This window comes from Myotis daubentonii, chromosome 13, assembly GCF_963259705.1.
Source record: "Myotis daubentonii chromosome 13, mMyoDau2.1, whole genome shotgun sequence".
In the NCBI taxonomy this organism is placed as follows: domain Eukaryota; kingdom Metazoa; phylum Chordata; class Mammalia; order Chiroptera; family Vespertilionidae; genus Myotis; species Myotis daubentonii.
The window spans coordinates 14,191,210-14,218,874 of NC_081852.1; the positions used below are offsets into that span (position 1 = coordinate 14,191,210).

The window sequence follows — 27,665 nt, forward strand, 5'->3', positions numbered from 1 at the left end:
ACTTTGCAGATAAATAAGCATTTCAATTTTAATCTTACATTGCTTTATTTTTGGCAGAGAAGTTTTATATATTAATTAATTCTGATTTTGAATTTTATATGTAAGTAAAAAATCTGATTTTATTTTTCCTCTAAATGCTTAACCATTTAACTGTGAATTATTAATTGAACCATTCATCATTTTCCTATAAACTTGGTAATCTATTTTTATCATGCATAAATGACATATATGTATAGACATACTTGGGCCTGGTTTTGGTGACCTTTACATTTGGTCCATCTGTTTCTGTGTTATTAACACATTATTACAATTATGTTAGTTTTATAAAACCTTTTAACATAAGAGGACCAACTCCATTCTCATTGTTTTTTAAGTACTTTTTCTGACTGTTCTAGGATGTTTATTTGATCATAAGGCCTCCTGATGAGGTCCTCCAGCCTCACTCCTTTTTTGGAACTGAGTCTTTGGAGAACTCACATCTCTCTCCTCATCTTTCTATCCTCTCAGGACCTCTGTGGTCAGGGGCCGGCGTCCTGTGCTTGCTCAAAAAACAGCAGCACTTGTACCCTCTCCTTCCTGGCCCGATCCAGCCCTCTGGTCACAGAACGCATTCCCTTGGCCTGAAGTTGTCATCTGACCTTTGGTCTTGGCCTGACTCCAGCCACTTGCATGTGAAATGAAGCATTCAGGGAATCAATAAAAGTGCAGGGAGGCTGGCAGTGGGGTCATAGTGCTATTTTCTCAGGTCCATGGGCCTGGAAATATCTTAAAAACACTTTATTCTACCATACAAACAGGCTTACAAATAGGAAATCAGGATTTCATTCACTCAACTCTTTCATTTTTTTCACTCTGTCTTCTCACTAAACAAATATGAAAAGTACCAATTTGCTCAGGTAGGGATGACCTTCATGAATCCCAATGTGGCTCAAGGTTGTTTGATCAGGCAGCCTGAGAGAGACTATATTGTTTAGGTAACTGAAAGTCAAGTAGGTTAATATTCAAAATTTATGCAGTAAAGATGGGCTACATATGCTGCAGTGACAACCTCCAAATCTCACTCAAGGTCCAGAAAGATCCATCCTGATAAATATTTAGCTTAGAAATATTTTGTTCCCTTTAGTAGATACCTGGGTTCTTGACTCTAGTATATAAACTCTGGTAGCTTGCAAAGGTCAAGCACACCATTAAGCTTGAATTAAGGATATCCGAAGATAAGAGTGATAGAGAATATTCTGAACTTCAGCAACTCAGTTCTCAGTGTTTTATGTCGAGGGAATTCAGGACAAAGATAAAAGATCCTAACACCAGCAAACATCAGAGTGTGCCCCACTATCAGTTCATGATGGGAAGTGGGTTGGTTGAGTAGCAAGAGGGTTGAGAACCAGGAGGTGATCTGAGACCATATATTTAACTGAACAGGGCTTCCCCATGGAGCTGCTGTGGTTGTCACCCTCCACACGTGGAAGGACCCCAGGCTGCTCCCAGGATGACACCTGGCACTGTGAGGGTCATAAGCATCTCCTGAGAGGTCAGAGTCAGGTGGTCCTGGCTTTACTTGGCACCCAGGCTACTACACTAGGGGCCAAGGCTACAATGGGTGGGGCAGGGCTAATAAAGTTTTTTTTTTTAATTTTGTTTTATTGCTTAAAGTATTACAAAGAATATTACATATGTCTCATTTTTTTTCACCCCCTTGACATTCCCCTGGCCTCCCGTATCCCCCGGTGTCTTGTGTCCATTGATTATGCTTATATGCATGCATACAAGACCTTCGGTAGATCTCTTACCCCCTCTCCCAGGCCCCAACCCTCCCCAGCCTTCCTGCTATAGTTTGACAGTCTGTTCGAGGCTGCTCTGCCTCTGTATCTATTTTTGTTCAACAGTTTATAATGGTTTTTATTATCCATAAATGAGTGAGGTTATGTGGTATTTTTCTTTCATTGACTGGCTTATTTCACTTAGCATAATGCTCTCCAGTTCCATCCATGCTGTTGCAAACGGTAAGAATGCCTTCTTTTTTACAGCAGCATAGTATTCCATCGTGTAGATGTACCACAGTTTTCTAATCCATTCATCTGCTGATGGGCACTTAGGCTGTTTCCAGATCTTAGCTATGGTAAATTGTGCTGCTATGAACATAGGGGTGCATATATCCTTTCTGATTGGTGTTTCTGTTTTCTTGGGATATATTCCTAGAAGTGGGATCATGGGGTCAAACGGGAGTTCCATTTTTAACTTTTTGAGGAAACTCCATACTGTCTTCCATAGTGGCTGCATCAGTCTGCATTCCCACCAGCAGTGCACGAGTGTTCCTTTTCTCTGCATCCTCTCCAGCACTTGTCGTTTGTTGATTTGTTGATGATAGGGCTAATGATGTTTAAGGCCCGTGTTCACCTCTGCCCATGAGTGTGAGTGTAGGAGAGGTCTCTGTGCTGAGAAAGGGTGAAAACCTGAATTTTCTGAAATACTGGCCTTAATCCTTGCTTTTCATTGGGCTGTGTCTACAGAGCCCAAATGACCCTCCTTACTTGTTCTCTGTGCTGGAGAGTGAACCGGACCCCGTGCTGAGGTGGATCTAAAGCTTCTGCTAGGGCCTGGGGTCTCCACATTTCTGGCCTTCAACCCCACAGGACACATCCTTTCTCCCTATTGAGTCAGTTATACCATTTCCCTCCACTCTTATCTAAGAAATAGGTTACCTTATGAGTGGGGATGGGAAGAGGTCAGTTTTAGAGAGACTGCCAGACCACCATGACCTTCCATGGGTCCAAATGGCCATACTGTGCTGTGGGGTCCACCCCCAGGCCTAGTCTACTGGGCCAGAGGCGGGCATCTGAGACAGGCAGATCCACTTCCACAGGAATTTTGACCTGATATCAAGCCAGAGTTTCTGATCTCTGTGTGACACATGACTCTGTGCTGGGGCAGCTGAGAGCCTGAAGCAGAAGAAGGTGGTGGGAGAAGGAGGAAGAGAGGCGAGGATGCAGAGGCAGAAGCAGGGAGACCGCACAGCACTGCTTGTGCACCCACAGTCCTTGAACCACCTCAGAACTCTTCATTCTTACAAAAAATGCTTCCCTGGGCTTAAACCATGTCACTGCTTTTCCCTTTTTATTTGCAATGAAATACCTTTCTAAGTTCCCTGGCAGATGGAGTGTGGTGTGACTTCTGAATTGAAGATTATTTGCTCACTGTTGCATAAGTGACATATTTCAGAAGCTGCCAGGACTTGGGGCTTTTTTTTTTTTTCAGTAACAGGAAAAAGGTCTTAGCAGAGAATCTGAGCTGTGTGCTGTTGGGAGGTGTGGTTTTTGTTTTCCTTTTTTTTTTATAACCTATCAATAATCACTTTATTTCAATTATTTTTCATTTTTAAATTATAGGGGACATACTGTGTTATATTAAGTTCGGGTGTACATCCTATTGGATAGTCATTACATAACTTACTAAGTGATCATCCCGATCAATCTCTTCCCCATCTGACACCATGGTTATTAGATGTGGCTTTTTGCTTTCAGACCTGCTGTCCTACATCTGAGGTGTGGCTGTGGACTGGTGGGAAGAGGGGTGTGGCCTCCGGTCCCTGGGAACAAAGGAGGGCTGCTTTCCTGTCTTCTTGCCTCTCCTATGAAACTGTGTTTCTTCCAGGTTTCATTCCAATTTCTTAAGCACAAGTGTCATTAAAGTCAACAGAGGCCTTTGGTCTAAAAGTTGACAGGCCAGAAATATAAGGTTTGGGATCTGATGACCTTTCAGGAAACCAAGTTGTAGCACTGACACACCTGGGGCCTTGATCAAGTCTCTCCCCCTCTCTGTGGGAGGAGGAGGAGGAACTGCCCAGCTGTCTCTGAGGTGGCATGGGGGAAGAACCTCCTGGAATGAGGCCAGCGCAGGACTGGGGGTGAACCTGAGCATAGCTGGACCCTCTGTGCCTGAGATCTCAGCTGGAATGGGGATGTGCAGGTGGGACTCCCTCCCATGAGCCGACAGGCAGTCACAATGACAGGGTAGAATGAGGTCCTGGTGTGCTGGGATGCGGAGGAGGCTACTCAACTGGGCCACACAGTCCTGCCAGGGAGGGAGATGACCTGCCAGGTCATCCCATGGTGCTTTGCACCTTCCGGGGCTCATGCCTTGAAACAAGGAGCAGCCACTGGAATCGCCCAGCCCTGGAGCTCCAGCTGGCATTGGCCAAGGGGTCTGGGGCTCCAGGAGGTCCTGGGAAGGCATGTAAAGTGGGTGCCAGAGATCTGAGCCCTGGACAGAATGAGCTCATCCCTGGAGTGAGGGTGAGGAGGGGAGAGAAAGGAGAAGAGCTAAGGCTTGAGCAGGTCACCATTAAGTGGTCAAGAAGAGGATGAAGGGCTAGCAAAAGAGGAAGATAAGGAACTGCCGTAAGGGGAAACCAAAGCAAGAGGAGGGAGTGACAGAAGAGGGAGTGACTTGCTGGGTTGACAGTTTGAGGAAGCAGCTGGCTGAGGAGGAGTCTTTGGATTTTGGGACCTAATTTTATCCCTTGCAACTGAGAATGCAGGCTGGCCCCTTCTTCCTACGACAGAACAGGCAGTATATGAAGCCAGTTTCGTATTTTATTCTAAGAGAGGAGTTCCATGGGAGCCCTTGGCTGGCGTCATCCCACGGCTCTGTGCAGAAGCCCAGCCACAGAGCCCTCAGCTCTTCCTTGTCATGTGGGCAGCACACGTGTCTGAGCCAGGATCCTGGACCACAGCTGCCCCACCCACCCCAAGGGCTCAGAACTCGCAGATCACAAGGCGCCTCTCTCCACAGGGTGTGTCGTTCCACTTGCCGTTGGTGTACATCTCCACACAGTGCTCATTGCCTGCAGCATTGTTGGGCTCCCCGGGGGCCCAGTTGGAATAGACCAGGGGCTCCCCTCCTGGGTAGGTGAACTTGCCCTCCGCCTTGGAGAAAGTCATGCTTAGGAACGCAACCTTGTCCTCAGCCTCGACCAGCTGTTGCAAGGTGTGGTTCTCAGCTTCAGAGTGTGGGGAGGGCAGCTGCCCCCCGGCCTGTGCGCACACTTGCTCTGCCTCCTGGAAAGGTTTCTCAAAGCCTGCTGCCTTGAAGACCTTCTGGCCAACACTTCGGCCGTGGGGGAAGAGCTCCACTAGGAGGAGAGGACAGTCAGGTTGGGGCTCTGGGGGCACCTGCTAAAGCTCCATGGCTCTGAGACCTTTGTGCTCCAACCAGAGCCCCAGGCCTCCCATATAGGGCCTCAGAGCACCAGGGAGGAGAAAGGTGAGACCCTGGGTCTGCGGTGCGCTCTGGGAGGTGGATCTGCCTGTCTAGTTACAGGTGAGAACGCTGGGCTCAGAGAGGTTAAGTAAGAGGCTCAATTCCATGTGACCATCACATGCAGAATTGGGGGGTTACCCTTATCTGATCTCACACTAGAGCTGAGACGTGCTCTTTCTATTGCACCCCAAGTTGCATGGCAGAATCGGTTTCCCAGTTATTGGGTGGGACTGGGAAGCTTTAGCATCGTGCAGTAAAATGGCATTGCGGCCTCTGAGCGCTGGAAACAAGGAAGGTGCTCCTTCTGATCTCACTGTGGACCCTGCATAACAGCAGGGCATGTGGCATTGACAGGAAGGTCCGTGCTGCATGTGGATGTGGGAAAGAAAAGGAGAGGGTGGGCCATCTGAGGGCAGCGCTGTGCTAATCTCTGCACTGTGTGCGCCCAGTGCTGGCCTCTAGGTGTGCATGTAGGGGAGGCTGAAGAGCTGGGAGAGAGGACAAGGAGAGCTGAGAGGTGCATGGGCGTCAGAGGCAGGAGAGAGTCAGTGCTGGAGAGAGGCCTGTCTGGGAGTCTGAGGGCCAGGTATTCAGCCCCGCCTTGGCCATGACTGTCCAGGTGGACAAGGGAAAGTCAGTTCCTTTTCGGGGTTTCCAGTTCCTCATCTCTAAGATGGGAATACAATTTATAAAACCATCATCTGTGTGACATTCAACTATATGTTCTCATTCGATCTCATTTTCCATCCTTTATGTATGTGTGTATGTGTGTGTGTGCGTGCTTTAATATATTTTTATTGATCTCAGAGAGGGAGAGGGAGAGAGAGATAGAAACATCAATGATGGAGAGAATCATTGATTGGCTGCCTCCTGCACGTTCCCTATGGGGGTCAAGCCCACAGCCAAGGCGCATGCCCTAACCAGGGATCAAACCATGATCTCCTGGTTAATAGGCCAACGCTCAACCACTGGGCCATGCTGGCCGGGCTCATTTTCCATCCCCTTGACTTCTGGTTTCATGCCTAGAAGCCTTTAGGGCTTCTGAGAGGCCGGTCCTCCTGCTCTAAAGGGCTCGTGAGGAGCCCAGGCTGCACCCCGACCCACTGTGACCCTTCCACAAGGGTTCAGGGGCCAAACTCTTCACAGGCTCAGGAGGGCACCCAGAGCAGACCTCAACAGGAATTCACCTGCCATTCACTACATGCACCCGGGTGGGTCTGTGTGTGCATACACGAATATGGCCACATGTCCATCTGAAGGCACATGGAAGCACTGAAGGCCCACCTGGTGTGTGTGAATATGCGTGTGTGCTCCTGGGTGTAGATGACATGAGGTGAGTGATGGCATGTGTGTAATACACATACATGTGGCAGGTACATATGATGACTTTTCCTTTGTTTGCATCAGTGTGCATGTGAGGGAGAGAGTGCACATGCATGTTTGTGGAGAGAGGGAACATACCAAATGCTTGAAACCTCACCCTTGGTATGTGGGTACTCAGTGGCCTTAGGTATGTAGGAGCCAACCCTATGTCTCAGCCCTGTGTGCTCTCCTCCTTCAGAAACTCCTCTTTGGATCAATGAGATTTGCTGAATGATTTGAGCTCAAAGCTGACATGGGGAAAGCGGGGAGGAGGGGGGCAAATTAGGGACTGAGGTGGAGATGCCCACAGGCACAGGCACTGGGCTGCGCTCCTGGAGCCTCTGACTCCTCAGCACCCAGGTTAGGGGAGAGTCTCCACCATGAACACCCAGGGAGGAGTGGGAGAGCCCAGCAATGGGCAGAGCCCAGAGGCAGCCTGCCCCCTGCCGGACCCAGGGCCTGTCTCAGTTGAGACTCTCAATGGCCACATGCCAAGGTCAGACCCTCACAGCCGTGAAACCAAGCACAGCTTCTCAGCCCCAACTCTCAGGACAGTGTCTGGAGTCACCGCTGCTGTGGGCTGGGCAGCTACATCTTGAGGGGTTTGCACCTCCAGCCACATAGAGATAAGAAATGCATCCTGGGTAATTGGTTGTCCAGGGACCAGCACCGGTGAGCAGGAGGGAAGGTCTGAACTGCACTGGGCTTGGAACATTGATCTGGCTCGGGTCACAGGTGGCTGTGATGGTGGGGGTTGGAGCTGGTAGACTTGACCATGTGGCGCCAGCCCACTGAGCTGGTGTAAGGGCCACACCCTGCTCCGTGTCCCTGGTATCTGCTTCCAGCTCCTGGACGATGTGGCTGCCCTGCTCTGCCCCACCCTATGCTTAGCTCCAGGTCCTGCCCCAGTCCCAGGTCCATCATATCATCCAAACCCACTACCACCCTAGAGACCCCAATCCTACAACCAGGCCTGATTCAGGCCCGGCCAACTCCAAACCCAAACACAAACCCCGCCTGGGGCCTGCCCTTGGCAACTGGCTCAGGTCCAGGTCCAGGAACTCACCTTTCTTATACTGAAGGAACGCTACCTGCAAGGCCTTCACCTGCCGCCTTAGAGCCGCGATGTCTGCAGGAGAGAGAGGCCCAATGAAGACCAGACCCTCACAGCCAGGGGTCGGATCAGAGTCCGGGTCCCAAGGGAAGGGTGCTCAGTGACAGGCTTTCCTGGGGGAGGGTAAAGGGTTGGGCCCCAGGAAGCCCACAGCCGCTGACACAGCTGGCCCTGCTGCCCACAGGGTCCCTGAGGCTGTGTTGTGAGCACACTGTGCCCTGAGCAGGTCCTGGCACCCCGCTAACCCTGATCCAGATGGCATTTCACAGCAAATTCTGAGAGTCTGGGAGCACATCGCTGGGGGGAGAGATGGCATTGCACATCCCTGAAGTACTCCGCAACCCTGGGTTATTTGGTGCTCCAGGCTCTCTTTCGGGGGTTGGTTTAACTGGGGGTCCTACATTCCCTGCATTCCTGAGGGACTCTCTGTTCCAGCTGGCCTGGGCACACCTGCAGTTCCTGGAGGTCCTGGGAAAAGAACCAGCCAGTCAGTGCACTGAGTCTTCTCCAAAGGGGGAGAGCGTGAGAAAGTGAGAGCAGTCACAGAGGCCAGAGAACAGCAACATCCTACAGATGCCGCCAGCAGTATTACAGCCTTCCCTGTGTGAACCCAGTGCCACCTGCAGGGCACTTTCCTTCCTGGGACGGGTATGTGCATCTTCCTGCATGGCCTAGTGGCAGGCATTGCAGTCCACGCCACTGCTCACAATGTGGCTCGGAGTCTTCCATCAGTCCAGCTTCTCCAGCAGAGCTATTGTCCCCTATAAGGAGATACAGCAGCCCCGTTGCCCCTGTCTCTCCTAGTGAACCTGTAGCAGCAGAAGAAATGGACATAAACCTGGCCCTGGGCCTAGGAGGAGCAGCACCTGCGGGTCAGCCCCTGCATTCCTTCAGCTTCCTCAGGTGTAGACATTCCACCTCCACACTCCTCAGGCCAGTGGTGACCCAGGAGGTGGGTGTGCACATCCCTGTTTCACAGGTGGGGAAACAGGGCTGCCAGAGCTGGAGGGGTGGTTAAGCCAAGAACTGTCTGGTTTCCATGCAATGCACCCTCCCTGCCCCAAGGCTGAGGATTTACAGCACGGGGTCTGCCAGCTTTTATCCTGGATCATGGACTCATTGCTTTCCCCTTCCTAGGACCAAACTTTATATCAGAAATGATCCCTGACATGAGTCACCAGGGAAATGCAAATCAAACCCAAGAGATATCATCTCACCCCTCCTAGAATGGCAACTATAAAAAACACAAAAGCTCACAAGTGTTGGTGAGGATGAGGAGAAGAAGAACCCTTATGCACTGTTGCTGGGATTGTAATTTGGTGCAGCAACTACGGAGACCAGTATGGATTTTCCTTAAGATATTAAAAAGATCATTTAAAAAAAAATTATGATCCAGCAATACCACTTCTGGGTTTTATCCAAAGGAAATAAAACACTAATTTGAAAAGATGTCTGTACCCTCATGTTCATTGCAACATTTCTTACAGTAGCCAAGAGATGAAAACAACTTAATGGTATCCATAATGGATGAATGGATAACAATGTCACACACACACACATTGGAATATTATTCAGCCATAAAAAAATCCTACCATTTGCCATCAACATGAATGGATCTTGAAGGAATTATCCTAAGTGCCACCAGTCATACAAATTAAGACAGATACAGTATGATCTCACTTATATCTGGATTCTAAGAAACAAAATAAAGAACCTGAACTTATAAATGCAGAGATCAGATTATTGGTGGTTGCATAAGAAGGGAGCTGGGTGGTGGGCAAAATGGGTGAAGGTCAAAAGCTACAAAAGTCCAGTTATAAAACATGAGCTCCCTTTCCTCTCCTCTGTAGTGCATTTAGGTAAATCCCTTTGAACAGGCCTGAGTGTGGGCCACAGGGCCTCATCTTTGCCCACCTCTCATGCAGTAGAATTTAGTTAGATATTAACACACTGCACAGAAATCATTCAACCATAATGAAAAACTATAAGTGCTGCAGCTTGGTTCTATGGGGCCCCAAAGACCAGTCATTTACCCATGATTTGCTCATCCTTGGGGTGAGAAGAATCAGAAGATCTTAGGGGAGAAATCCTGACAGCTAGGGGAGGGGAATAACACCTCCGGGCTCAGGGCAGCCTGTCATTTGCCAACTTTTAATGAAGTGCTTTAGTGAACTGAATGTCTAGGGGACTTCTTCCCAAGGAGGTGGGTCTCCATTTCCATTTCCATGGAGAACATCCAGAGTTGCTGAGTTGGTTACAATTCCAGTGCCCACCCATGCCCACCAGGACAAGCCTATGGTTCCAGCTCTACCTGGATCCTCCTTCTCGCCCAAGGAGCCCTCTTTCCCATCTTGTCCATCTCGATCAGGGCTACACGTGACCAGGGTGCAGTCATCAATCAAAGGTTTCTGAGGAAGGGTTGTCACTTCTTCTCCCCATGACGTTGGAGGCTGTGTGAGCAGGACCAGCACAGAGAGGAGAAGAAGCATGGCCTTCAGGGGTGGACAGAAAGAGAAAGGACATGCTCTTGGTTTCAGAACACGAGTTAGTGCTTAGCCCAGTGCCCGGAAGTCAGAAAGGCACTTTCCTACCACCTTGCCCCTTCTATGGAATCAGGAGCATCAGGATTCCAAAAGCAATTTAGGACTATGCAGCCATACATCCTGGCCTGGGAGGGCACGAGTTACCCAGCTGAACTCTGACATGGGTTATCAGCAACATCTACCTCTTCTCAGATGCCCCGTTTTGTCCCTTCTAGTGACTTCCCTTTCACTGCCATCGGCACAGCTACGATGTGAACTCACTGAGGCCACTTGTCACATCAGGAAGGACTCATGAAGTGCCTTTGGGCAGGACAGTTCCCTCTTTGAACCTCCTTCTCCCTGTCTGTATCAGCAAGGTGGTCGGGCAAACCCATTTCCTGTCACTTGTAGCCTTGGATGGACCAGCACTGGCCGTTTCAGTGCTTGTCAGGAAAGAGCCAGAATGCTCAGTGACATGTGTCCTAACACAAGATGGGTACATGGCTACATGTTTGCCAGGTGGTCTGCTATTTCTGGACTAGATGCTGTCTCCATGAAGAAAGTTCCAGATAGAAACCAGAAAAAGTTCTCAGAATAGCTGGAGAGACCCTGGGACGCCTAGAGTGCTGCCCCTCCACCTGGGACGACGTGGGAGAGGGGCTCGTGGAGGAGGGCATGTGAGGTAAGCTCCGTCAGGGAAAGGGTAGTTTCAGGTGGGGAAAAAACAGATGTTCAATAGGGTGTCCAGTGACATGTGAGAGGGACTCCGCAGCTAAGTGAGGTCAGGGTTGGTGCAGGACCTGGTCACTCCTAATGGTGGGCTTCTTTCCTTTTGAGAGAAACTGTAAAGTTAGGAGCCAGGAAAGCGTGCAAGGGAGTTGCAGAGGCTGAGAAAAAGCAAAGGAACAGATCAAAGGAGAAGGGATTGCCAGGCAGCCTGAGGGGGAGGCAGTGGAGGGCCTTCCTGGCCACAGAAGTGCTTTCTTCTCCACCTGCTGGTGGTTCTGGGCTGCGGAGGACCCTGTTGGCACCAGTTCTTTCTCATTCTGAGTTTGCCACTTCCTCGGGCATCATGGGAGTCTCTAAATACCAGGCAAGCTCACAGGCCGGCAGCGTGGCACTTGCTGGGGCAGAGGCTCGGCCATGAGCACCAAAGGCTCCAGGCAGAGCCAGGCATTGCCCCCTGATGTGCAGCTGCCACAATTCAAGGGCCCTGTGCCCACATCTGGGGAAGAATGAAAAGGAACAGACATTCTGCCCAACAGCTCAAGATGGCACAGAGGGCACCACAGCTCATTGTAGCAGAAAGAGCCCGGGGCAGGAGCCACCTCACAGGGTTGGAGACTGGAATGAGGCCTCTTCACTGAGCCTATAGCAGTATTGGGCAGAGCCACATCACCTTAAATGACATAATGTTCACTTTATGCCTCAATGTTAGACTAAAGTATTATTGAAAAAGTATGCCTCTAAAAATTAATTGAATATCAGTAAACTTATCCAGTGGGTGTATTTTTAAAACAATATATGAAGCTAAGAGAAAATCATGTTTATCCGTGTCCAATGGGCAGTTGGTACCAGGATGGACTTTGACCCTGGGCCTGGGAATGCCCAGGCTGTTTCTCCTCCACCACCTTCCTTTGAAGAAATCAGGGATGGAGAGAGCCAAGCGAGAAGTTGAAATTGCATTCCCACCTGAGGCTTCCTGACAATGGCATCTTGGGTCCAGGTGGGTGTCATATCCCACTCACCCACCCTCCCCCAGCCCAGAAGGCTAATCTCCCACTGAGCAAAGGAAGCAGAGTGAGGGGCAGAGAATGGTCCTTCTTCCCTGCTATGCTGCCCTCTCAGACCCACACCCACACCTCCCAGAGCAGAAGAGCTACATAGACCCTGTCTTCCTCAACACCAGTACATTAGAGCACCCCAAATGGGCAGGGGGACATTCGCTGGACACAGAGAAAACCAAAAGAGGCCGGCTCTAACACTCACCATTGCTTCCTCGAGGGCTCAGTGTCTCCAGGCAAATGAGCGCTTCCTTGACCCACAGGCACGGGCTATTTATGCTGAGCCACCACCCGGTGTTGGTCTTTTAAGAACTCTTTTGGACAACTTTCTTCCTTGTTGACTCACATTCACCCCATCTGGGTTCTGGAAACTTGCCACTACACACATGTCACCTTAGAGTTCAGAGAGCACCCTCAGTCCATGACCTCATCTCCACCTCACTGAGCTCTGTATTTCAACAGTCAGGGCTTGCTCTGCCAACTTCTCTTTGTCCTTCACCTCAACATTACTGCCCAGATAGTGGGAAAGGGCTGGGAGCTTCTTGGCATTTCTGGGCAGGGGTGGAGGAGCGAGAGGGGTTGCAGAGGCTGCAGCATTCTGTGAGGACAGTGGCTGGGGAGCTGCCACCTGCAGGGGTCACTCTTTTGCTTCCTGGTCTAGATGTTGGAGAGCCCCTCACTTGCTTTCTATGGGATGGAGTCCTTACATCCTTGCCTTCATCTCTCCACTTCCTTAGCTGGTGTTTCCTCTGTGTATTGCTCTAGGAAGCAGTTTGGACCCCTGAGCCCCAGATACACTATTGCACGCATCCCCCAGGAAATTCTAACTTCCAGTGGCCATGGGGCAGTTGCCTGCCCTACTGCTGTTACTGTCTTCTCTGCTCCTTTCTAGATCCATGTAACTTCATTACTTTTTTAAAAAAATATATTTCATTGATTTTTTACAAAGAGGAAGGGAGAGGGATAGAGTGTCAGAATCATTTATGAGAGAGAAACATCGATCAGCTGCCTCCTACACACCCCACACTGGGGATGTGCCTGCAACCAAGGTACATGCCCCTGACAGGAATCGAACTTGGGACCCCTCAGTCTGCAGGCCATTCCGCTATCCACTGAGACAAACCAGTTAGGGCGTGACTTCATCTCTTGCATCAAGCCTTTGCCTAGGTCCACACACCAGCTGCCTATGCCCGCAGTGCTCTCCTTTGGCCACTCCATTGGTGGTGCCAACTGCTCCTGGGTGTTGTTGCTGCTGTGGCATCCCCCTGTGTGTTGTAGAGGCTCTACTGCCAGTTTCCTCAGCTGGTAGGAGAGGCTCTTGTTTCCCATAATGCCATTATTTTGAAGCAGGATCCCATAGTAGAGCCACTTGGGCCCCAAATGATAAAACTCTTTCATTATTAACATCCCCATCCTAGGATGTTCGTGTGCCTCCCAGAGATCTGGATCAGCATGGAGGCTGAACTGAACTGAACTATTGCTCTCCACTCCCCACAGAGCCTACCTGTCAAGTCGTATCCTGGTAGCTAGACTAACTCCTATTTATGGTGACTTTTATTTCAGAAGCCCTATATGTTTTCTCTGTTTGCAACTTTGCTTCTATTAATTGCTACCTCCTAGCCTATTAAGTACTCCCTCTCAATGCCTTCGTATGCCCTTATAACAGAGGTCGGCAAACTTATTAGTCAACAGAGCCAAATACAAACAGTACTTCTTCAAAATAGACTCTCCCAGGCCAAAAACCGACTTCTGTGCATGGGCCACGAAGTTTCAATTGCACTGTATGTGTGCGCCCGCACGTGGTATTTTGTGGAAGAGCCACACTCAAGGGGCCAAAGAGCCGCATGTGGCTCGCGAACTGCAGTTTGCACACCATAGCCCTATCACACAAACTATAGTGTTTCCTTCGTCTATCTCCACATTACAACAAGGTCTAATTTTATTTATGATCCAACCCAGACACTCCTGTTACAATGATAACCTTTGCCTTCCTCAGTTACACCAACACAGGTGAGAAGAGTCAGAACTCAAATGATGATGACAATGGCTTTCATGAATAAGAACCAGCCAGAAATGAAGTTTCCCTTAGCTGACATCAAGAATACACTGGAAAAAAAAAATTTAAAACAGGCTGGAAGAAACAGAGGAGAGAATCAGGGATTTAAAAGTCAATTTAAGAAAAACAGTCAGAGGGCGGAGTTCATGGCTTTATTGCGTGGTCAGCTACACTGTGTCCGTTTCCCCTGAGAACCAGACAGACTCACCGTCCTGCTCGGGCTGCCCTCAGCAATGCGGCAAGCCCTCGGGCAGGAAGGGGAAGCATCCTGCTGTGGTTGCGTCAGAGAGACCTTCATCAGTGGGTGAGGAGGACTGCCAGCGTTACTGAGCATCTCCCGTGTGCCGGCCCCGGTGGACCTCACGCAGTGCCCTTCTCAGGAGCAGTGCCTGCCAGCACCCTCTCCAGCTCTGGTTCGGGGATGAGCTGTCTGCTAGTCATGTAGGTGCTGGCAAGAGAATCCAGGCCCGGAGAGGTGGACTGGCCCATGGCTTGGAGGCAGATCTACAGTTGTCAATCTGCTCTGAGCCTGTGGATCCACTGGTGCCCAAAGTGCCTGACCAGCCTGCCAGTTTCAGCTGGACTCTCCATCAGACTGGGGACCTGCCGCCAGGAAAATGTCTTGCTGCTGAACCCGTCCCTCTGCGCTGGACCACCACAACCAGAGGAGGTGGCCACACTGGACCACCCAGCTGCCAGGAGTGGAGGATTTGAAGACAGAATGGGCACTGGGGACCATCTAGTAAGAAAGGAAATCAGAGCCTATCCTTGCACAGCTGTGGGCTGACCAGGCCACACCCCTGTGGACTCCAGGCAACCAGGAGGTCTCTGCCCACCTGAAATTCCAACATCCAGGCCGGCAGCAGTAACCAGTACTCTGCCTCTACAGACCTTAGCACCATTCCTCCCCACATCAGATTTCCCCTGTATCAGGAACAGTGTAATTGGCAAGTGAGAAATGTGTCTTTATATTTTCCCATTAAAAGCATAGATGGCTGAATAAAAAAGAAAAACAAGAAAAAAAGAAAAACAATCAGAGCAACAAAATGGGTTGGGACCTAATCAAGTATGTCGCTTTAACAAAATAAATTAAAAAAACAAAAAAACAAGGATAGTGTAACAGAAATTTGGGAAATCATGAAAGGTAACAATACCAACAAATAGGGGTACCAGAGGGAGAGGAGAGTGAGCAAGGGAGAAAGAAACTGTTTGAAGAAAGAATGAAAGGAAACTTCCTAACCTGGAGAAGGAAAATGTCATACAAGTTCTGAAAGTTCCAATAAAGATGAAGACAAAGAGACCCACATCAAGATACATCACAATTAAAATGGCAAACTTTAAAGACAAAGACAGAATCTTAAGGGCAGCAAAAGAAAGACAGTCAGTTACCTACAAGTGAGCTCCCATAAAGCTGTCAGCTGATTTCTCAACAGAAACACTATAAGCCAGAAGTGAATGGCATGAAGCATTCAAAGTCATGAAAAGCAAGGATCGAATCCAAGACTACTCTATCCAGCAAAGCTGTCATTCACAATTGAAGGTGAAATAATAAGCTTCCCAGACACACACACACACACACACAAAAACACACACAAAAGCTAAAGGACTGTACTGCCACCCAACCAGCATTGCAAAAAATGCTAAAGTGACTTTTTAAGAAGAAAAAGAGAGAAAAGGGAGGGAACATAGGCATAACAAATAAAATGGCATTCAAAAACCATGCAACAAAAATAAAATAAAAATACAGCACCAGATGGCTTCACTAGTAAATTCTACCAAATATTCAAATATTTGATGCCTATTCTTCTGAAAATCTTCCAAAATATTGAAGAAGAGGCAATACTTCCTAATAAATTTTATAAGGCCAACCTAACCCTCATACCAAAACTGGGCAAGAATAACACAGAAAAAGAAAACTACAGACCAATATCTCTGACAAATGCAGATGCAATAATCCTAAACAAAATACTAGGCAATGGAATGCAATAACACATTAAAAAAAATAATACATCATGATTAAGTGGGGTTCATTCTAATGGCACAAGGATAGCTCAGCCAGCATATACAATCAATCAGGGTAACACACCACAGTAACAAAATAAAGAATAAAAAGTTACACGATCTTATCAATAGATGCAGAAAAAGCATTTGATAAGATACAAAACCCAGTTATGATTGAAATATTCAATAAAATGGGGATAGAAGGAAAGTACCTCAACATAATAAAGACCATATATGACAAACCTCCAGCCTTTATCATACTCAATGGTGTAAAACTGAACGTTGCAGGATATAAAATCAATGTAAAAAATCCACTGCTTTTCTATATACTAACAACAAACCCTCAAAAAAAAAAGAAAGATAAAAAATCCTTTTGCAATTTCAACCATAAGAATAAAATACCTTGGAATAAACTGAACAAAGGATGTGAAGGACCTATGTACTGAAAACTACAAAGCATGATTAAAAGATATTGAAAAACACACAATAAAATGAAAAGATATTCCAGATTCATGAATTGGAAGAATCAATATAGCTAAAATGGCCATATTACCCAAAATAATATATAGATTTAATGTGATCCCCGTCAAAATCCAAAGTCATTTTTTTAAACAAACAGAATCAAAAACATAAACTTTGTATGGAACCACGAAGACCCCCTAACACCCAGAGAAACCCTGAGGGGGGAAAAAAAGAACGAAGCCAGAGGTATCACACTACCTGCTTCAAATTATACTACAGAGCTATAATAATCAAAACAGTATGGCATTAGCAGAAAAACAAACGCACAGACCAATGCAACAGAATTGAGAGCCCAGAAATATCCACATGTATATGGGAAAATAATTTTTGACAAAGGAGCCCAAAATACCATAAGGAGAAAAGAAAGCCTCTTCAATAAATGGCACTGGGAAAGTTGGAGAGCCAGATACAAAAGAATTCAACTAGATTACAGTTTGTCCCCAGGTACAAAAATTAATACAAAGTGGATCAAGGACCTAAATATAAGATCTCAAACAATAAATTGCATAGAAGAAAACAAAGGTACTAAACATAGGGACCTTGGTTGTAGAGAACATTTTATGAATTTGACCCCAAGGGAAAGAAAAGAAAAAAATAAATGACATGAACTATATCAAACTAAGGAGCTCTGTGCAGCAAAAGAAACTGACAACAAAACAAAAAGGCAACCAACTGAATGGGAGATGATATTTGCAAACAAAAGCTCCAACAAGGGGCTAATATCCAAAATATATAAAGAACTCAGACAACACCAAGGAAACAAACAATCCAATTAAGAAATGGGCAGAGGACCTAAACAAGCAGCTCTCCCAAGAAGACATATAGTCAACAGAATATGAAAAGATGTTAAACTTCACTAGCTATTAGAGAAATGCAAATAAAAACTACAATGTGATACCTCATCACACCTGTTAGAATGGCTATTATCAACAAGACAGGTAATAACAAGTGTTAGAGAGGTTGTGAAGAAAAAGGAACGCTCATTCACTGCTGGTGGGAATGTAAACTGGTACAGCCACTATGGAAAACAGTTTGGATGATTCTCAAAAAATTAAGAAGAGAGTTATCATAGAATCCAACAGTCCCTCTTCTGGGTATCTACCCCCAAGCTCAAAAACATTTATTCACAAAGATATATATACCCCTGTGTTCATAGCAGCATTATTCACAGTGGCCAAGACATGGAGACAACCCAAGTGTCCTTCGATAGAGGATTGGATAACGATGTGGTGCATACATACTATGGCTACTGCTCAGCCATAAGAAAAAATGAAATACTGCCATTTGTGATAACATGAATTGACCTTGAGAATATTATTTTATGCAAAAAATGTCAGTCAGGCCTGTTCGGCATGGCTCAGTGGTTAAGTGTTGACCTATGAACCAGGAGGTCAGGATTCAGTTCTCGGGCAGGGCACATGCCTAGATTGCGGGCTCGATCCCCAGAGTGGGATGTGTAAGAGAGAGTCAATTAATGATTCTCTCTCATCATTAATGTTTCTATCTCTTTCTCTTTCTCTCCCTTCTTCTCTGAAAACAATAAAAATACATTAAAAAAGAAAAATGAAAGAGAAACCCCAAAACAATATGATTTAATTCATATGTGAGATATGAAACTGAAACTCATAGACACAGACAACATTATGGTGATTACCAGACAAAAGAAGGTGGAGGGTAGTAGAGGGGGAAAATATAAAAGCCAAATGTATGGTAATGGAAGATGATTTGACGAAGGTTTGTGGGCACACAATGCAATGTAAAGGTCATGTATCATAGAAATGTCATTGCAAACCTATATGATCCTATTAACCAATGTTACCAAAATAAATTCAATACAATAAATAAATAGATACATTTCAAAAGAAAGAAAAGAATTAAATTATTTCATTCTAGTTGCCAAAATAATAGGGGCATTGAAATCACAAGGGTTTTGGCTCCCTGAGGACACTGAAGCACAGAGATTAACTTGCCTGAGGTCCAACTCTAAGAAGAGGAATATGCCCAGATGCCGGGGTCCAACCCCAGCGGGTCCAGGGGTCCCCAAAGGTGTGGACGGAGTCAGCGAAGAAGGAATGACACGGAGATAGCGTTCAGTTGATCAGCAGCCTAGCCAGGATCTCTAGCCAGGATCTCCTGCCAAGTTCTGGTCTGGATCTCCAGAGAGGTTCTGCTTCGAATCTCCAGCGAGGTTCTGTAGCCATGTTCCCTCGCTAGGTTCTTCAGCCAGGCTCCGTCCAGGCTCTCCAGCCAGGCTCAGTCACCAGGTTCTAGTCAGGTTCTCTTGCCAATTTCTGTAGTCAGGTTCAGTCCAGGATCTTTTGCCATGTTCTCTCCAGCGAAGTTCTTCTGTCTCCAGGCTCCGTGTAGGTTCTGTCTTCTGAATTCTGTCTGTTGTTGTCTTGTTGCATCTGTATTTATACTGGTTGATTCCAATCCTATCAATCTCTATTCCAAAGGTTAGGGCGTTTCTTATCTCCATTCCAGGGAGTAAAGATTATGTAGCTTAAGCATGATTGTTCATAGTTAAAGTGATTAATTACCCGCCTGGCACTTAGTTGAGGGGTTTTATTCCCTCCCTAACTTCAGGGGAAAATCCCTACCTGGGGAAACAACCTTTCTCAGAGAGGTGACCTTGGTTAAAACACATAGTGCCAAGAAGGTGAGCAAACATATTAAGAACAGTATGCCATATATGCCAGGTCCTTTGAAACAGCAAGGATGGACCGGCTCCCGGCACCTAGAGGAACATAGAGCAGGTGAAAGTATGATTTTTTATTGGGGAAGTCAATGGCTGAGGTGCAGGCGGAGGGAGTTTCTGATTGATTCCAGCATAGATCACGCCTCCCCAACCAAAATGAAGGATAAGCACCAGGAACAGACTTGATGGGCAGATGACCTCATGGAGGCCTGTGAGACCGGCCTGTAGATGGGTCCTGGCTGCTGCTAGGAGTTAGAGGCCTGGAGAGCTCAGCCAGCATCTGGGCCGCACTGGGTGTTCTGAGGTAGGAGAGGCGACATGTGCGGAGCTGGAAGTGTTGAAGGAGTTTGGAGACTAAGAGAGAAACCAAAGTAAGGTTCAGCCTAAACTCATTTATCTGCTGCTTTTTTTCCCTCCCCCCAATATCCAGAGTTCACATGAGTTGATTTTTATTTTATTCTTTCTCTCAGTATCTTGAATTCACACCAGGTGGCAACCTTCCCTGTGCCTCCTCTATCAAGCTGCTTCCAGAAAACATTTCCAGCAGACTTTCAATTCCTTGCTTTATTTCTTTTCTCAACTCCAATCACTAGAGCCTCTGTGCCTACTCCATTATTTCAATCTCATTGGCAAAGGTCAACAAAGGCCCTAAGTTGCCAGCCTTATGGTTAATCTTCCTCCCTATGTCATCAAAGCTTTTTTAAAAATCTCTCTTACTTCAGATTCATATTTTCAGCTTAGCTTCACGGCATACCCCCCGAGTCCTTTCTGCTTTGGGAAGATCCCATAACAGGCACCAGTGTGCGGTGTGTGAGCTCGCACCCTGCGGGCTCTGAGGAGGGCCGTCTGGGAGTGGACCGTGGGACCTTGGGGGCCTGGTGCGTGTGTGAGCCCAGACTGCAGACTGCAGGGACACAGCTGGCATCTGATGTCACACAGTGTGCACACAGGTACACCCCGCCCCTGCCCACACCTGCTTGCTTTGTTTTCTGGACTCTCTATAACCATGAACTGTTAAAGCCTGTGATGGGGAAAACTGCACCAGCAGGCCCCACGGGTGTCCTCATAAGTCTAATAAACCCAGGTCCTTCCCAGCCAGTCCTCTGGTTTATTTCTTTAAAACCAGCAGGCAAGCCCTAGCCGGTTTGGCTCAGTGGATAGGGCTTAGGTCTCAGGCTCAATTCCCGGTCAGGGCACGTGCCCGGGGTGTGGGCTCGATCCCCAGTACAAGGTGTGCAGGAGGCAGCCAATCAATGATTCTCATCACTCTTACTCTCTGAAATCATAAAAAAAAAAAAAATCAGCAAGCAACACACTGATGTTTTTCTCAGACCTTAGCTCTTCGCAGAACAAGTTCCGCAGTCCAGTTGGTGGAGGCAGGACGGTAGGTGGTGTGAATGCAGTGGGGAAAACCTAGGTGGCAATCCTAATTGACAGTTTCAAACCACCTGTGTGCTGGGCTGCATATCTGGTGCTTTGGCCAGACGGCTCATGCTGTGCTGTCTGTTCCTAAAACACATAGATAGGAAGGTACTGACATCAGTCCAGGCCTTGAGATATGGTCTCATGGCCCCTTCCCAGCACGCAGGCCTTCTTTCTCAGAAGGCCCGGAAGTCTCATTCCAAATTTGGAGACACAAAGGACTGGAAAAAGTGTGAATAAAGAGAGTTTCCTCCACATTGGGGGCCCAGAATTTGAAAGGCACATTTTTCTCTGGGTCTCCACAGAATTTAATAATAAAATGTAACTCTTGCAGTCAGCGCTGCAGTTCAACCTCTGCTTCGGCAGGGTGCTGTAACTGTAGTCGCTGGCCAGCTCAATAAATCCTCGCTTGCTGTTTAAGACCTAATTGGAGTCGGTGGTCTTATTCTCGAGAATGTTGCTCCACAACACCTGGAAAATGCCAATAGGACTATTTTTGGTCCTGGAAATAGTGGTGTGAAAGCTGCCACTGGCAAATGAAAGGAAAATAAAGAAAATGGGTCTCTTGCCTGGCCAGAGTGGCTCAGTTGGTTGAGCATCATCCCATGAACCGAAAGATCACAAGTTCAGTTCCTGATCACGGCACATGCCTGAGTTGCAGGCTGCATCCCCAGTAGGGAGTGTGCAGGAGTTAGCCAATTTTTGTTTCTCTCTCTGTCATTTTCCCTTTCTCTCTTTCTCTAAGGTCAATAAAAACATATTTTTAAAAGAAAAGAAAATGGTTCTTTTAAATCCCCAAAATTCTTCAGGAGGCCCTGAGGAAGCTGTGGTCCCAGGGACAGTGCAGGAAATGGTGCTTCCCCCAAACTCTGTGTGGGCAGTAGGAGCAGTAGGGGTACTGCCCCCCCCCCGCCCCCCAAACTGTGAGATGGCAAAACTGACACTTTAAAAACTGAAGTGGTGGAAGGTGTCCAAGCCTAATACCATCCCTCATCTCCAGCCTTTTTAAAAGTTGGCAAGATAACTAGGTAATTAAGCAACACACTAAAGGAATGCAATAATCACCAAGAAGCCAAATGGTGGTTTAAGGTTAGTGAAGGTCTTTCAAAGTTATTAACATAAAATACATGTTTGTTTTGTCTGGGCTTACAAAACAAAGTTCATGTTATCTCTGTTACAAAATTTGTCAATAAAGTGGCTTGGATAATAATTAACTTTAAAATCTCATACCGTTGGTAAGAACAAATAAATTTGAATCTGTAAATGAATACATTTTGTACTTTATTTGAAGTATGTCGCTTGAAAATGTGAGTCTATTTGCCAATGAAAAACACCTATTTCTAGAAGTTGTAAAATGTATTCATGAATTTGTCAATCCAAAAAGATGCTAATTACTTGCTTTCAGATGTCACCACAGGTTAAGTTTTCTAAGAATTAAGAATTCTAATTCAGTTGGAAAAAAGTATATGGTTTTTAGAGGCCTTGAGAACTCAGCTAGTGCATTATGTACATGAAACCATAATATGGTTTCATGGGTATTACACATTACAGTATTTAATGTGTAAGTTGTCTATCTCCTTAGCAGCCTGGGAGAAACTCAGAGTCCAAGCTGGTGTGTCTGTGTCCCGAGCACAGGGTCCAGCTCACCAGAGGTGGCAGCGGATGTTGGCTACACGGGATGAGATGCAATTCTTTCCCTCACTCCCTCCACTACCAGGTGAGGACCATGCTGTGGTTTGTATCACTTCCCACCCTTCTGTGTGTGGTGACAGTGTCCTTCTCAGAACCCACAACCTGTGAAGATGCCCAGAAGGCCTGCTCAGTGATTGCCTGTGGCATCTCGGTCACCAATGGCACCCCAGGCAGAGATGGGTGAGACAGAGCCAAGGGAGAAAAAGGAGAACTAGGTACCCAGGCTGGTCTGACTTCTTGAATCTTTACTCCCCAGAGGGATCTGGGACAGAGCCATGAGCAGGCTCCCCTTACATTATGATGGGCATGAATCACTCAGGATAATTCCTGTACATTGTCCTTTTCTCCTAAACAAAGACACTGCTCTGACCTGGTTCCTACCTTTCAAAGGGGGAATCAGTGGTGTGTGGTTGTCCGTAAGAGGTGATATTCTGCAGCCCAGGCAGCTGGCGCTGGAGGCAGGTGGTTTCTGGAGTCAATGTGAATCTAGTGCTGAGCTTTTGGAGGAAGAGAATGAGAGACAGACACTGGGTCACATGTCCTTCATCTTCCAACAGGGCAGTGGCTCCGAGGCTTGCAGGGCCCTCCAGGGAAACTGGGGCCTCCAGTAAGTAGAGGGGCTCCTGGGACACAAGGAGTGAAGGGTCTAAAAGGAGATTGTGGAGACAGTTCAGGTAAGGAGCTCATCTCAGCATGGCGTGGGCTGAGGGGACCAGCCAGGGAACTCGAGGGCCAGGTGGGAGGAACCCTTCTCCGCTGCCCCTTTGGCAGACCTCCCCTATGCCTCCTGACTCTCACTCCTCCCAGTCTTACTTGGGGCCTGAAGGGATTCCCACAGGCACCTGAGAACAGACTTGCAACCCTCCTGGCCACCCTTCATGGCCCCTGCAGATGGACCAGCTCCCTCAGCTGGAGCAGCCAATGCCAGGCTCCAGGATGTGAGGGAGGAAACTGCTCCCCTCAGGTGTTGGGTTTAAGTTTGTTGTCACAAGAGTGGCATGAAGATGGTCTGCTTTATAAGATTCCTGGTGCAATAGAGTAATGAATAGAGGAACTAAATCAATTCATCCAAAGTGAAATAAAATAATTAATAACAACAAAACAAAAGTGATGACCTCACATAAATATTTGTCCATTGGCCCATCATCATTATAAGAATACTAGTGATCCCACCATGCCAAGGGACACCCCAAGTCCCATTAGGCCAGGAGACCCAGAGTCATGTTCCTGCCCACCCGCACCTGCCTCCCCAGGCACACAGCGCCACCCACCACCCAAACCTTGGCTACAGCCTCCTGGTGACCAGTCTTTTGTTGTTATGACGTGACAGCATCCTGGCCAAGGGGTTTTTATCATAGAGATTGAAGAGCTCACCTGAAATAAGAAATGAAAGCATGATTAAGAAAACTTTTCAAAAAGGAGAGTGAGGAGAGCCAAGATGGCGGCATAAGGCATAAACCTGTACATGCTGCCCCCGACAACCACATTAAAAATAATAACTATAAGACAAAACAACTGTCATCCAGAGCCACGGGAAAGCTGGCCAAGTGGAAGTGCTATGACTAGAAGGAAAGAAAAAAGTGCATTGAGACCAGATAGGAGGTGCAGAGGTCCCAAGAACAGAGGTATGGAGCTGTGGGTACGAGTTGCCTGCACCTGGGTGCACAGTTTTTTTCAGTCGCAAGGGGATACAAGCTCTCGAATGCACTGAACTCATTTACGGCGAGATTCTGGGTCCCAGACTCCTACGGGGAGAAACTGGACTGTCTTGTAGTGGATCAGAAAGCGAGGGTGGCTTTCTCACAGAACTGCTCGCAGGGATCATTGTTACTGTGGGGGCGCAGGACTCAGGGATGCAGAGACACGGAGTCGCGGAGACGCCAGGAGTCGTGGAGACGGCTGGCCAAAGCCATTTCTGTTTGCTCCGTCCTGGTGATTCTCTGAGACCCTGCCCCACTCAATTTACATCCCCATCCAAGCTGTGCACAGTGGCGCAAAGGAATGACCTGCCATTTTGCAGCCTAACCTAACAAGCTGCAGCTGGGTCAGAGAGCTCCAAAACTTCCAAACCCCAAAAAAGGGGAGAAATCTGCTGATATCGCTGTAGCTCCTGCTGGGTGGACTCACACAGTGGTAGACTTGGAGATCCAGGAGCCAGGGTATCCAGTGGTCAGATACCAGATTTCAACTCCTCACATCCATAAGGGACACACTCAAGAAGCAGACTCAGGTGCATGGGTGCGTGCATGTGCGTGTGTGTGCATGGGTGCATGCGTGAGTGTGCAGGTAAAAAAAAAAAAAAAAGAAGCAGACTCAGTGAGCATCAAAGTTCCACTGAAGCAAGTCCTACCCCATGAGGGTGTGTCCAGCACAGCAGTTCTTCCACTATAGACACAGCGGGCCCTTGCAGTCAGCCAAAAATGCAGAGACAAAGAAACATGTCACAAATGAAAGAAATGGAGGAAAGCAAACTAATGGAAAACATAGAGTTCAAAACCACAGGTATAAGGTTACTCAAGAATCTTCTACGAACCTGTGAGGATCTTAGTGAGACCTTCAAGGATCTTAATGAGAATGTCAAAAAAAATGGAAAAGGACCAGTCAGAAATTATGCATACACTGACTGAAATTAAAAATAATATACAGAGATCCAACAGCAGACTAGAGGATCCCAAGAATCAAGTCAAAGATTTGAAATACGAAGAAGCAAAAAACATCCATCCGGAAAAGCAAAACAAAAAAAGAATCCAAAAATATGAAGATAGCTTAAGGAGCCTCTGGGACAACTTCAAACATACAAGCATCCGAATTATCAGGGTACCAGAAGAGAGAGAGCAAGATACTGAAAGCCTATTAGAAGAAATCATGACAGAAAACTTCCACTACCTGATGAAAGAAATAGACTTACAAGTCCAGGAAGTGCAGAGAACCCCGAATAAGAGGAATCCAAAGAGGACCACACCAAGACACATCATAATTAAAATGCCAAGGGTTAAAGGCAAAGAGAGAATCTTAAAAGCAGCAAGAGAAAAACAGTTAGTTACCTACAAGAGAGTACCCATACGACTGTCAGCTGATTTCTCAACAGAAACCATGCAAGCCAGAGGGGAGTGGCAAGAAATATTCAAAGTGATGAATAGCAAGAACCTACAACGAAGATTACTCTACCCAGCAAAGCTATCATGTAGAATTGAAGATCAGATAAAGAGCTTCACAGGTAAGGAAAAGCTAAAGGAGTTCATCACCACCAAACCAGGATTATATGAAATGCTGAATGATATTCTTTAAGAAGAGGAAGAAGAAGAAAAAGGTAAAGATAAAAATTATGGACATCAAATAAATATCTATCAACAAGTTAACCTAAAAATTAAGTCAGAATAAATTGGTGAATATAATAGAAGCAGGGGCATAGAAAGGGAGTGGATTGACAATTCTCAGGGGGAAGGGGGTATAGGGGTTGTGGGAAAAGACTGGACAAAAATCTTACACCTATGGATGAGGACAGTGGTAGGGGGTAAGGGCATGGGGTGGAGTGGGAACCAGGTGGAGGGGAGCTATGGGGGAGAAAAAGAGGAACATCTGTAATAATCTGAACAATAAAGATTTATAAATTAAAAAAAGGAGAATGAGTTCAGTCTTTTCCTATAAATGAATGTAACATTACAGTATTGAAGCAGTTTGTGAAGAAAAGGATCCAGAATTATACTTTGCAAGTTACCATTATTGTTAGTGTTATTACTAGTTTCAGAGTTACAGTTTATAAAAGTTATGAATTATGTCCGAGAAGGAATACAGTTATGTTTTGTTTTCTCGCTTCCTTTTTTTTCTTATTTTTCCAGTATAAGCATACTATTTTTTCCCCTAAAAAATATTCTGTTCTTGAATTTAGGGTTTCTTTCTCAATATATGCCCTTCTCCCGTTGCTTTGGAGTTACGGAGACTAAGCTGGCTAACTTAGAGAGAGCTGAGGAGCCTGGAGGCAGAACTGGATGACACAAAAAATGTAAGCTTCTTTCTGCCCCACTGGGTTCCCGCTCTCCGCTTGTCCTTGAGCGCTCTGGGCTTTCAGGAGGTGGAATAGAACTAACAATTGTGAACACGGATTATATACCAAGGCCTGTGCTAGGTTGGCATTTTCTCATAATATGGTTTCATTCTGTCCTCTCATCACTGCTGTTTGCAAGCATTACGCTTATTTAATTTATTGGTGAGAGAAAATAGGTCCAGGAATTGCAGATAATTCATTCAGCATCACCCAGGTGGGAAGCAGCAAAGAAAAGCTTGCATGAAGATCTGCTGCCTCCAAATCCTTTCTTCTTCCTCAGCACCCACTGTTCTCCGATGGCTGTCCCTGCCCCTTTCTATCCTGGCATCCAAGCCTGGCAGCAGGGCCCATGCCTGTTTCCCTGTCCACCTGCACTGGGGCAGTTTGTGCCAGGGGACTGTCTCCAGGACAGGCGCCCCCAGGAGAGGTCGGGTTCTGCCAGGACCTTCCCTACGCTGAGGAGCTCCTCCTCACTGGGACCTCACCTGAGGGGCTCCTTTTCAGAGTCTTGACTCCCCGACAAGGGCGTGGTCACCTACTGGCCTGAGCTTCAGGCCAAGTCAATCCCACCCATCCTTTGTGATTTCAGTGCAAACCTTCTCCTTGAGCAAGAGATCTGGAAAGAAGTTTGATGTGACCAACGGTGAAAGGATGACTTTTTCCAAAGTGAAGGCTCTGTGCGTTGAGCTCCAGGCCACCGTGGCCACCCCCCAAGAATGCTGAGGAGAACTAAGCCAACATGGACATGGCCAATGACCATGCCTTCCTGGGCATCACAGATGAAGGGACCGAAGGCCAGTTTGTGTATGTGACAGGAGGGACGCTGACCTATAGCAACTGGAAGAAGGAGGAGCCTAATGACTTTGGCTCAGGGGAGGACTGTGTGATCCTTCTAACGGATGGGCTCTGGAATGATGTCTCCTGCTCTTCCTCCTTCATGGCTGTCTCTGAATTCCCAGCCTGAAGAGGCAGTTCCTCAGCCCCTCTGCTGCCCTAAAAGAAAATCCAGTGATGTTTTTCTTATGCCCAGTGTTGACTCATTCTTTGGTGGGGATGGAAGGAAAATGAAGGCATGAATTTGATTATGGGATTAGGGAGTAAAAAGAGATTGACATGAGGGTTTCTGGTCCAGTTCTTGGCAGAGGACACCCTCTGTCTTGACTAAGAGCATAGCACAGGGTTACAGTC

The 27,665-nt window shown here is 47.1% G+C and overlaps 2 protein-coding genes across 4 annotated transcripts in view; both read right to left on the reverse strand.

Annotated features, from left to right (window-relative positions):
* Positions 1–12,490, reverse strand: part of LOC132214777 (pulmonary surfactant-associated protein D-like) — a 71,954-nt gene extending 59,464 nt beyond the window's left edge. For both annotated transcript variants that reach the window (XM_059662211.1, XM_059662210.1), the window contains exon 1: positions 12,388–12,490. The gene's annotated coding sequence lies outside the window, so the exon portion shown is untranslated. The remainder of the gene's footprint in view (positions 1–12,387) is intronic.
* LOC132214778 (pulmonary surfactant-associated protein D-like) lies at positions 4,575–22,838 on the reverse strand. 2 transcript variants are annotated; one of them, XM_059662214.1, is made up of 4 exons: positions 22,814–22,838; positions 10,047–10,227; positions 7,688–7,750; positions 4,575–5,131 (listed from the first exon to the last, which is right to left on the reverse strand). In XM_059662214.1, the coding sequence occupies exons 2-4, from the start codon at positions 10,222–10,224 to the stop codon at positions 4,755–4,757; spliced, it is 618 nt and encodes a 205-aa protein (XP_059518197.1). In that variant the 5' UTR covers positions 10,225–10,227; positions 22,814–22,838; the 3' UTR covers positions 4,575–4,754. The 2 variants fall into 2 exon arrangements, with proteins under 2 accessions (XP_059518197.1, XP_059518196.1); XM_059662213.1 differs by lacking the exon at positions 22,814–22,838 and adding an exon at positions 12,247–12,363.
* Between the last annotated feature and the right edge of the window lie 4,827 nt (positions 22,839–27,665).